Genomic DNA, 12,038 nt, shown 5'->3' on the forward strand with positions numbered 1-12,038 from the left:
TTGTGCCTCTTCATATATGCTTCAGGCTCTGTCTAGTAAATGAAAATCCTAAAGGTGAAGCCACATGTTCATCCCTCTTTCCAGCACCATGGCTGTCCCTGCCCGGCAGTTCAGTAAATGTTCAGGAGTGACTGTATCGGTGGATGAATGGTCCTAATCAAATCCTGCCTTCTTCACAAAGTCTTTTCTTTCTGGCTGGGACTATTGGTAACTGTTTCCTTATCTGAGTTCCCATAGCACTCTTTTTTAAATATTTACCTGGCACTTGTCTGTGGACCTTTTTTTTGTTCTTATTTGCATTGTATCCTAACTCTCCAATTAAATTTCAAGTTTCTTAGAGAGTCATGTCCTATTCTTTGTATCTATAGCCCTTTATAACTATTCAATGAATATTTGTTGATGAAACCACATCTAATGATATTTGTATATAAATATCTTCCTATAAGATGGGCTGTGATAATCTGACTAATATTTCCATATTCAGATCCTCATTAAGTACTATCTTATCCTTCAATTGCCATCTGTGTGCTTCTGGTCCTAAATGATCTAGTTGATATCAGCTTGAATCCTATTCTTTGCTCTACAGCAGACTAAAATGTCTTCCTTCCAAAGATGACTGACATTCCTCTGAGGGTTTTACATTCTCACTATCTCCTCAGTCACTAGTATTTTGTTTTTTAGTCCAGAAATTGTCTTGATAGTCCTTCTTCTGTAATACTGAGATGTGAATCAGACCCTCTTCCTTAATTTCTATCCTCCTAATTATATGTCAATCTATATACTTAATAGACTTTATTAAATATTAGTTGGTGGGCGAGGATAGAAGAATTTATATTACAGTTTCAAACACTAATAATAACAATGAGAAGAAGAAAACTCACTAAATCCTAGCATTTTTCTTAGTGGTTTTTATACATGGTTAATCCTCAATTAACCTACCAGGTAACATTGATTCTTATGGAAGAAGGAAGAGACATACCCAAGCTCACATAGCTTCTTAGAGTCCATATTATAATCCATGGAGTCTGCAGTTTAATGCCAGACTCTGTAACCTTAGCCTAGGAAACACCTCATTTCTAGAAATAACCTACATCCTTAGCCCGGGGAATTGTTACTGGCTGATCACCATCACCCGCTCTTGTCTCTCTGTCTCTGTTTTACTTCCCTTCTCTGCCCTCCCATTCCCAGTCAGCCTCTTTCCCTTTGAGTCAGATCCTTCCTCTGTCACATAGATGTTTACCTCTGGTTTCTAAAAAGAATCTTAGCATTTCTCCTTACACTTTATAAGGTACTGTCCCATGCAAAAACCACATCTGTAGTAAGAGAAATGTTTATGCTGTCCATTGAGAGCATATAATTACCCATGAGAAACAATTTAATCTCCTTAAGGTCATGTTGTTCAGTAGTGTAGAGTCCTGTTTTTTTTTTTTTGTGGTACTGGGGTTCCTGGAAGCCCGTTTATCTCCGGGCTACACTCCCAGACCTATTTTATTTTTGGAAACAGGGTCTCCTAAGCCAGCGCACGCGGCTGGCTTCGAACCTGCGCGATCCTCCTGTCTCTGCCACCCAAGCGTGGGGATTACAAGCGTGCACCACCACGCCCGACATGAGTCCTGTTTTTTAAAAGGTGTTGTGCACACAAACCATCTATTGTTTTGAGCTTATATTGTTATTTTATAAATTTAATGGCTTAGAATTAAACATCTAGATTTAAATCCTCGCCCTGCCACATACTAGGCAAGTACTATTGGTTAAGTCACTTCCCTTCATTAAGCATCATCTTATGAATCTATAAAATGGCAATGAGAATGTTCTATTCATCACACTGGAAGACAAAAAAATACCCATGACATGATGTGTGTGAAAGAACTCTGTAAATTGTAAAACTTTGTTTCAGCAGATCCACAACATTTCCATAACTCCCACTCTAATATCCTGGAACCTCCTTCCGCCTGCTAACAGCATCATCTTAAAAATATGAAGACTTAAGCCTCAGCTTAATTTGTGGGACTGTAGAGATCCGTGAATACTGCCTTTGTCCTTTGACCTAATGGAACCAGATGACTGATTTGCTGTAGTTGCTATGGTTACCATGAGTTTTGGGGCCTGTTTCCTTGCGGGGTTGCTGGCCCTCCACTCAGGAGCTTCCCCCTTGTAAGCATGAGGCTGACATCTCAGGCTTCATAAACACACTGTGTGCGTGCATTATCCACATGGGAAAGTGTAGGGTGGGCACCATTTCAAGACTTGATGGCAAGTCCTAACACCTGTAGATCTTGGTCCCAGACATTCCTTTAGGAAAGATATGTGTAAGATCTAAATTCCTCCCAAATTTCCTGTTTAGATTTTCTTATTTTGGAATAAGGTCACTTCTACTTGATCTAGAAATCATTTTTTAATGTTTCCTTCACACTGTGTCTCATTAAGTTCATATAAATATCTTTTTATTGCTATAGTTATAGGATTATCATCATTGTTATTTTTAACATATTTATCGTGTTTGTGTTGTGTCTGTCTCAAGTCTTATTATTGATAGATTATGATTTCCCAACCCCCTTTAAGTTCTGTCTTCTCTGGAGTGTCACCTCTCCTGTCTTTGACCTCTTCTTTGATCCTTTCATTAAGCACTGAGAAGACAATGATTAAGTGTTTTCAAGGTTCAGTGTTTCCACATCTTACTAAGATACGTTTTATCAAACTTTTGATGTTGAATCCTCTCCACATGATTATTCAGTCTAAAGCAGAATTTATTTCGGGCTGGATTTGTGCTAGACCCCATGTGAAGCAATGTAGCTAATGAAGCACCAAAACAAGGTCTACCTATGTATCAGTGGTACCCAGGAGTGAAGTTGTCATGGCAACACATTCTAAATTAAATGTGCCACAGTTTAGATACAGAAAAATAACTTTTTGTATCTTAACACAAGCTCATATTTATACAGGATAATCATTGAATTAGTGGGCTTTTCTTCATCTTAGATTATAAATCCATCAGGGCAGAGACTGTGGCTACGTCCCCTTTTTGTTCTATCTCTAGCTCTAGCCTCAGACCTGGCCCATAATAAGCATTCAGTTAACTACATGTTGGAGCAATGCATGACTTTAGAATAATATAAAATGGAATAATGCTCTCTATACAACATTTTATAGTGCTCTTATCTTTTTTTTAAAAAAAACATATAATCATTAAGAATAAATGAGAGCCGGGCTTGGTGGTATACCAATCCCAGTACTTGGGAGGCTGAGACAGGAGGATCGTAGGTTCATAGCCAGCCTCAGCAACTTAGTGAGACCCTGTTTCAAAATAAAGAATAAAAAATAAGACTGGGGGTATAGCTCAGAGGTAGAATGTCCCCTGGGTTCAATCCCCGGTACAGCAAAAATAAAAAAGAATAAATAAAATAGTAGGTAATGTATGGATTTTAGTGGAAAGTACTAAGTAAATACTAGTTATTATTAGCACACATTAAATAGTACAATGAAAGGCTGCACGTTAAATGTGTGCTTTGATCTACAGTGTTCATGTTTTTATTTCAAGCATAAAAATACTACTTTCCTCCCCTTTGGTGTTGATATTTCCAAATATGTTTTCTTGCAGTATTCTTTCTACCAGCAGTTGCACGAACAGAAAAAGTCAGAAAAATTCTTCAAAGTTCTCTATGATCGAATGAAAGCTGCACAGAAAGAGATAAGATCAACTGTGACTGTGAACACCATAGACTTGGGGAGCAAGAAAAGGGAGGATGATAGCGAGTTGATGGTATCTAGTCCACGAGTGAGAGGTAAGAAAGTATCAGGGTATTTGGGAGAATAAAGGGAGAGAAAAGAAAACACAGTATTTATTTTTATTTTATCTTATTTTGTGCATGGTGGTGGGGGTGCTGGGGATTGAATTCAGGATGTTTTGCCTCTGAGCTATACCCCCAGCACTTTTTTTTTTTTTTCAAAACAGGGTTTCACTAGGTTGCTGAGAGTCTCACTATATTGCTGAGGCAGGTCTTGAACCTGTGATCCTCCTTGTCTCAGCCTCCCAAGTACTAGGATTACAAGTGTGTGCTATTATGCCTACCTGTACCATAGCATTTAAATTTCCCTTTGCCATCTCACTTATCTGGGCTTTGTTATAGCTCTGAGTGTGGACATCCATCCATAAAGAATTTTGGTCTTGAGCATGACCTGCAACAGCCCTGCAGGCCCAAATGTAAATGGATGAAGTGATCAGCGAAATTAAAATCATTGATGTTACCGTGCCGTCCATGGCAAAGAACAGCCGCCTGGAACCCTTTGCCTGACCATGGAAATTTAAGTTTCAAACAGAATTGTTAGCATTAACCTCTAACAAAATATTCGTGGCATCCAAAATGACAAAATTATCACAATATGAAATACAAATCATAAAGATATTAACATTTCGATGTTTGACGTGCTTTCCCATACTCTTGTTCCTGTAAACTCATAGGTGTATGCATGCCCAAATGTGTCTTTCTGATACAGGTATCAGAAAATTCTAAAATTGGCTTAGCACTGAGATCTCTTCTTATTGGCTTAGCACTGAGATCTCTTCTTAGGCCCTACTGTAAATGTTAACCTTTTCGCCTTAAATCCCCTTTGGGGAAATAGTTTCACCTTTTGTCAGATGGTTTTTTAATTTAGTTGTTAGTGAAGTTCCAGCCTCTTTTTTATTTTATTTTGAAACAGCCTTGCTAGGTTACCGAGAGTCTCACTACCCACTGAGGCTGTCCTCAAACATGTGATCCCCCTGTCTCAGCTCCCAAGTACTGAGATTAGAGGCCTGCACCACCATGCCCAGCTTGCCTTTTACTTTTTTTAATTAGAAAGAAAATTAGTTCAGAAATACGAGCCCTGCTTTATTTTCAGTAAGAGATTCGTCGCTACATTTGAAGGAGGGAATGAAGGGGCAACTGACAGAAGCGTCCTCCGCAACATCCAAAGCCTATTGCGTGTACAGAAGAGAGATGGATCCCGAAACAGACATCATGTGCACAGGGCCAGAGGCAGGGAGTGCCGAGGACAAGTCTGCGGAGGAAGTATCCATGAGTGCCACGATCGTCATCATGCAGCCCATCCTGAGGTTCCTCCAGTTACTGTGTGAGAACCACAACCGAGAGCTGCAGGTATTTGCGCGGGTTTTGTTGTTTTGTGAAAGCTGAGAACACAGCCCATCATCGTTATAGGTAATTAAATTCACATAAAACCAAGAAGTTGTTTTGGAGAGAGGTTCAGAGAGATCATCAATAAAAGCGGCAAGGCTTTTCTAAAAGGGGAGGAAACTCTTGTCTCAAGTGAAGAGAAATGGGAGGAAAATTTCTTTGTGCATGAAAAAAACCACTCACAGTATCTTTCTACGTATCCGTAACGCATATCGTTTTAGTTTCAAAGGGCAGCGTCTATTCCAAGTGTTGTGGTATTCTTGGAGGAAGGTCGAACTTGTTTCATTTAAGCCTTTCCTGGTTTTAGAGAGTTCAGGAGCTTTCATAGTTTCATACCCAACTCATATTTCTTGAGTGAGGATACTGAGTATATGGCATGTTTTCATCAGAAACAAAGTTAATAAGATAGACAAGGAAGTGTGTGTGTGTGTGTGTGTGTGTGTGTGTGTGTGTGTGTATGTGTGTTGCTTAGGATTGAACACTCTCTGTCCTATTTATTATTATTATTATTATTATTATTATTATTATTATTTTATTCTGAAACAGAGTTTCACTATGTTGCTGAAGACTTTTCTGAGTTGCTGAGGCTGCTGACCTCAAACTTGTCTCAGCCTCCCAAGTCCTGGGATTACAGGTGTGCACCAGGAGGCCTGGCTCAGAAAAGGATTTTTTTCTTTTTTTCCTTTTATTCTTTTCTTATATATTTTTAATTTTTTTATTGGTGCATTGTAGTCATACATCTTAATGTGATAAAAGAGTTGTGTAGACATACATGCACACTCACCCAATTAGTCCTTACCCAATCCCCACCCCATTTCCTCCCCATCCCTCCCTCCCATGCTTGGCTTAGTCAACAGTGAACGTTGATCCCTTTGCCAACGAAGACAGTCCATGCCTTAATACCTTCTTCACTGCATTTCCGTTTGTCAGACAGATGAGCTTAGGGAAAGCCAATTTCACCATTTTCTTTCATACCTTGTACACATCGCTCGCATCACCGTGGCAAAGCCACATAGAAGGTGAAACTTGGCCTGAAAGGTGAGCTTGCTTACCTGAGGAGGTTCCAATGGGCACACCATCTTCAGACAGGACATACGGTCCATAGTACCAAGTCAGCCCTACTAGTAAGAGGCATAGTTGGAAAAAGACTTCACAATGAATTCTAGTGAAACGGCTGGAGTTTGGGCAGTGAATCCTGGGATCGCCTGGTACAGCCTCCTGCCCTGCATCCTCAGTGCAGGTGTGTCCACCGGTGCTCATCAGAGCACAGCAGGATGGGAAGTTGAGTTTGCGATCTCTGCTGAGTCCCCACAGTTGAGTCCTCTGAGTTGGTAGGAGTTGGGGGGTTCTTACACACTGTACTAACTGCCTCCAAGGGGACAAGAAGCTTATGAATGGTGATGCTGGAATCCAGGACTCGAGGGTACACCCCTCACAGCTTTCAGAGCACTTCTGCAACATTGCTGGCTGGCAAAGCTGGGCAGCATGCCTTCCAGAGGATACTGGATGGGTACTTACGTGCTAGTCTCAACCCATCTCGCTCGCCAATATAGGAAAAGATGCATAGAATGTATAATAGCATTTGATCAAACATTTTCTGATAGAAGTATGGGAAAATAATATGGAAAGAATTGCATTTTGCATTTAAAATTTTAATGTACATTCATAAACATATCAAAGTCAATCACTAAGACAAAAAATGAGAAGGAGGGAGGGAGGAAGGAGTGGGGAAGGGCTAAATGAGTGATGTGTGCATGTATGCCTTTACCAACTTGTACCCCATTAAGATGGAAGACTAAAATGCACCAATAAAGAAGTAAAAGGGGAAAATTAAATTGTTTTAAGAAGGATAAATGGAGCTGGGCGTGGTGGCACACGCTTTTAATCCCAGCATTCGGGAGGCTGAGACTGGAGGATCACAGTTTGCGGACAGCCTTAGCTACTTAGTGAGGCTCTCCCTAACTTAGTGAGACCCTGTTTCAAAATAAAGAATAAAAAGTAGGGCAGGGGGTATAGCTCGGAGGTAGAATGTCCCTGGGTTTCATCCCCAGAACCACACACAAAGAAAGAAGAATAAATGGTAAAAAAAAAAAATTAAATGAATAAATTAATAAATATAAGTCATACATTAAAATAAGAAATAAAACTTTCTTTCCTTGCTCACCATAAGCTTATTTACTAAAGGAAATTACTGTTAGCAGGTCATGTTTCCTTCTAGAAAACATTTTTTTTTCAAGCTGAGGATTGAACCCAGAAACATTCTATCTCTGAGCTACACTCCCAGCCCTTTTTGTTTTACTTTATTTATTTATTTATTTATTTATTTATTTAGGTGGTACTGGGGGTGGAACCCAGGGGGGTTTCTACCTCCGGGCTATACTCCCAAACCTAGTTTATATTTTATTTGGAAACAGGGTCTCACTAAGTTGCTGAGAGCCTCACGAGCCTTTGCAATCCTCCTGTCTCAGCCTCCCAAGCACTGGGATTACAAGCAAGCATGTGAGTGCCGAACACAACAACAAATGAGGTGGGATTTTTTGGTTTTTGTTTAACCTCTCTGCTGTGTTTTCTTTTGCCCTCAGAACTTCTTGAGAAATCAAAACAACAAAACAAATTACAACCTTGTCTGTGAGACCCTTCAGTTTCTGGACTGCATTTGTGGGAGTACCACGGGTGGCCTGGGCCTGCTAGGTCTCTACATCAATGAGAAGAATGTAGCACTGGTCAATCAGACCCTGGAGAGCTTGACCGAATATTGCCAGGGCCCGTGCCATGAAAACCAGGTAACCATGAAAGCCTTTCTCCATGCACAACTCAATCAGGACGTACGCGCAAAGGGGAGGGGGGGAGAGAGGGGGGACAGCCTGCCTTGTGAACGTCTAAAATATCTTTCTTCTTGCTTTGCCAGATGTTTTTACTTTCCTAACAAAACATACAAAGACTGAATTATAGACTGGCAAATGCTGTGCCATATTTTTAATGTAATTTCACCATAAAAGTAAATTCCTATGAAAATGTTCAGGATAAAAATCAGAATTAGCCGGGCGTGGTGGCACACACTTATAATCCCCGCGCTTGGGAGGCGGAGACAGGAGGATCGCGCTGGTTCGGAGCCAGCCTCGCTGGCTTAAGAGACCCTATTTCTAAATAAAAAGTATAAAATAGGTCTGGGAGTGTAGCCCGGAGATAGAAGGGCTTCCAGGAACCCCAGTACCGCAAGGAAAAAAAAAAATCAGAATTACTGGAAAGAGGGTAAAATGTATTTCTTCACCAGTGCTCACTTTGCATCTACATCGAATCTTCCTAGGATTTGAGGAATAAACTTCTTTTAGCTCCACTGCAGTGATGATGTATATTATCCTCTTTATGCTCACAGTAAACTTATGAAGTAGGTGCGATTGCTCCTATTTCGCTGATGAATTGCTTCTGACTCGGAGATTAAGTGACTTCCCAGTGTCTCAGAGTACCAGAATCAGTAAGCTGTACAGCCATTCTTACAACTCAGGACTTTTGATTCTGAGTCTAGAGTGCCCCCCTCTTTGTGGTGCTGGGGATTGAACCCAGGGGTATTCTACCCCCAAGCTACACCCCCAGCACCTTTTATTTTATTTTTTTGTTTTGAAACAGGGTCTGTTAGGTTGCTGAGCGTCTTGCTAAGTGGCCAAGGCTGGCCTGGAACCTGGAATCCTCCTGTCTCAGCCTCCCAAGTGCTGGGTTTACAGGTGTGCACCACCACACCCGGTTTAGAGTGCTCTTGTGACTATTGATTTTGGAGTGAGACACAAAGTCCAATTCTGTTTTCCAGAATGCTTGTTTTTGATACCGTTTTTTTTTTAATATCAAGAACACATCGGGGGAGAATATAAAACTCTTAGGTCAGTAAAGGTCTTGAAGAGGAGCCAGCCTGACTTTCTTGTACCCATATCACAGACATCATAGACCTACCATCACAAGCGTGATTCCATCCTGCGAGAGTTTTCAAGTCACAGATATTTCTGGATAAAATTTTATTATTATTATTATTGTTGTTATTATTATTATTATTGTTATTATTATTTGGTGGTACTGGGCTTCCTGGAAGCCCTTCTACCTCAGGTTACACTCCCAGACCTATTTTATACTTTTTTTTTTTATGTGGAAACAGGGTCTCTTAAGCCAGAGGGGCTGGCTCCGAACCAGCGCGATCCTCCTGTCTCCGCCTCCCAAGCGCAGGGTTTACAAGCTCGCGCCACCGTGCCTGGCTGGATATAAATTTTAAAGAAGCCTTTGAGACCAAACATCAATGACTGACATAGAGAGAAAATGAGAAAAAGTTTGCTTTTCTACTACAAATAAGTATATAGACGCATATGGTGCCCACATGTACATAAATATGTGTATGAACATAAACACACATATACATAAAATATAGGCACATAAAATAAAAATATGACAATTACTGACATAAACAGTTTTTTTAGGGAGATATTTTTAAGAATTTTTGGATTTTGTGCTGTATTTTCCTGGATTATATTTCAGTTCCCTAGGGCAATGATAAGAGAAAACCTAACCATTGGTTTAATGTTAAGGAAAAAAATATACAAGTTCAGAGATTTGATTTTGTTGTTGATAAAACCATGACTATCTATAATAGAAAATATGCTTATCATGTATTTCTTTTACCATTTCATGGAAAGCTTGGGAGAATGTTTTCTACCTTTTGGTCTGCTAAGAGAATGAAATTGAGTTTTGAAAGTAATTTGCCAAAGTCAACTAAGTTCTCAAAGTAAAAAAACTAATAATAAAATAACCTGAGCCCCCACATGTAATTTCCCATGCTCCAAAAATATATGGAAAGAGAGAAGGTTGCTAGCAAATTCGAGAAATGGTCTGAAAACACTTTTTTCTTTTTGAAAATTTAAAGAAGTTTATTAGAAAGATAGAAATACAGAAAATAGAAATACAGCCCCATGCCAAAATGGCATGGGGGGGTGACCCGAAAACAGACTTCTTTTAAGTTTGTGAACATTTCATGAGCAGAAAAGCCTTAGAAAAAAAGTGGAAGATGGATGAAAACACCATTTCTCTGTGTCAGAGGAACAGAAATTTTCTTGTGTTAGGCCCATGCTAAGTAAGCAGTCATTTCAGAGTTGTCTTGATATTACCCTTTCTCATTTAACTCACTGGGGTTTCACTGTTTCAATATCTTTAGCAAGGTGTTATACTGTAACACAGTCTCACAAATCTAACTCTCAAGCTCCAGGGATGTGGAGTGGAGAGTATCTAGGGATTGAGCCTAGGGGCATTCTACCTCTGAGTTACTCCCCAGCTCTATTTCATTTTTTTATTTTGAAACAAGATTTTACTAGGTTGCTAAGAGTCTCGCTAAATTTCTGAGGCTGTCCTCAAACCTGCAATCTTCCTGTCTCAGCCTCCCAAGTACTGGGATTACAGATGTGTACTATCACACCTGGCTCCCTTGATTTTTTTTTTTTTTTTTTTTTTGGTGGTACTGGAGATTGAACCCAGAGGCATTCTGTCTCTGAGCTAAACACCCAGCCTGCTTTATTTAAAATTTCTTATTTGGAAACAGGGTTTCACTAAGTTCGGGGTAGGGGGGGGCTCGATAAGTTATTGGGGCTGGCTTTGAACCTGTGATCCTCCTGTCCCAGCCTCCCAAGTACTAGGATTACAAGTATGCGCCACCATGCCCAACTTCCCCTGATTTTTTTTTGTTTTGTTTTTGTTTTTGTTTTTGTGGGTCTGGGGATGGAATCCAGGGGCATTTGACCTCTGAGCCATACCCCCTGCCCTATTTTTATTCTTATTTTGAAACAGGGTCTCACTAAGTTGCAGAGGGCCTCACTAAGTAGCTGAGGCTGTCCGTGAACCTGAATCCTCTGGTCTCAGCCTCCCGAATGCTGGGATTACAAGCGTGCGCCACCACGCCCGGCTTCCCCTGATTTTTAAGTTCTGCAAAATTAAGTAGATCTTTACCTTAAACATATGCTTTTTTGTGTGTGTGTGTGTGGTACTGGGGTTCCTGGAAGCCCTTCTACCTCCGGGCTACGCTCCCAGACCTATTTTATACTTTTTATTTGGAAACAGGGTCTCTTAGACCAGCGCAGATGACTTTGCTGCACGATCCTCCTGTTTTCGCCTCCCAAGTGCGGGGATTACAAGCGTGCGCCACCGCCTGGCACACATATGCATATTTATCCCCCAGAATGTTTAATACACTTTCCCCAGTCAGAATTCCTTTATCAATCACCCAAGTTTAAGACATCTGCTGAAGTTTTCCTTCAACCACCGTAACTGACAGTGTCTTTTCCCCAAGCATCACCTGTCTGTGCTGCCACCCAGCACCTGCAGCAGCAGCTCTTGTCACCAATTTAGCATTCAGTAGCAATTAAAGTGCTACATCACTTCTATGAGATTTACTTGCAGATCTCCCTTTCCATCTTCTCTTAGGTCAGATCTTAAAATTGTAAGTTTAAGTAGCTCCTCTACTAAGGAGTATTTAACTTAAGCAGTGGTCTTTGATATTCTGTAAAAATAGTTTGGTTTTATTTTATTTATTTATTTTTTTTTGGTGGTGGTACTGGGGTTCCTGGAAGCCCTTCTACCTCAGGCTACACTCCAAGACCTATTTTTTTAATATATTTTTATTTGGAAACAGGGTCTCTTAAGCCAGCATGGCTGGCTTCAAACCTGCACGATCCTCCTGTCTCCGCTTCCCAAGCGCGGGGATTACAAGTGTGCGCCACCACGCCGGACGCTTAAAACAGTTAGTTTTAAAAATATGCTTCACACGTTGTTTCTCTTAGTGTTATGCATTCAACGCCATTTTAAAAATACCAATAAATTAGCCGGGCGTGGTGGCGCACG

The 12,038-nt window shown here is 40.5% G+C and overlaps 1 protein-coding gene across 4 annotated transcripts in view; it reads left to right on the forward strand.

Moving 5' to 3' along the window:
- ITPR2 (inositol 1,4,5-trisphosphate receptor type 2) overlaps window positions 1–12,038 on the forward strand; it is a gene marked incomplete at both ends in the record, with an annotated part of 551,977 nt that overhangs the window by 379,836 nt on the left and 160,103 nt on the right. For all 4 annotated transcript variants that reach the window (XM_080705463.1, XM_080705466.1, XM_080705464.1 and 1 more), the window contains 3 exons: window positions 3,599–3,782; window positions 4,879–5,135; window positions 7,754–7,954. In XM_080705463.1, the coding sequence (XP_080561589.1) occupies window positions 3,599–3,782; window positions 4,879–5,135; window positions 7,754–7,954 (642 nt within the window). The remainder of the gene's footprint in view (window positions 1–3,598; window positions 3,783–4,878; window positions 5,136–7,753; window positions 7,955–12,038) is intronic.

The sequence above is a fragment of the Muscardinus avellanarius genome (genome assembly GCF_963383645.1).
Source record: "Muscardinus avellanarius genome assembly, chromosome: 11".
NCBI classification, from domain to species: Eukaryota; Metazoa; Chordata; class Mammalia; order Rodentia; family Gliridae; genus Muscardinus; species Muscardinus avellanarius.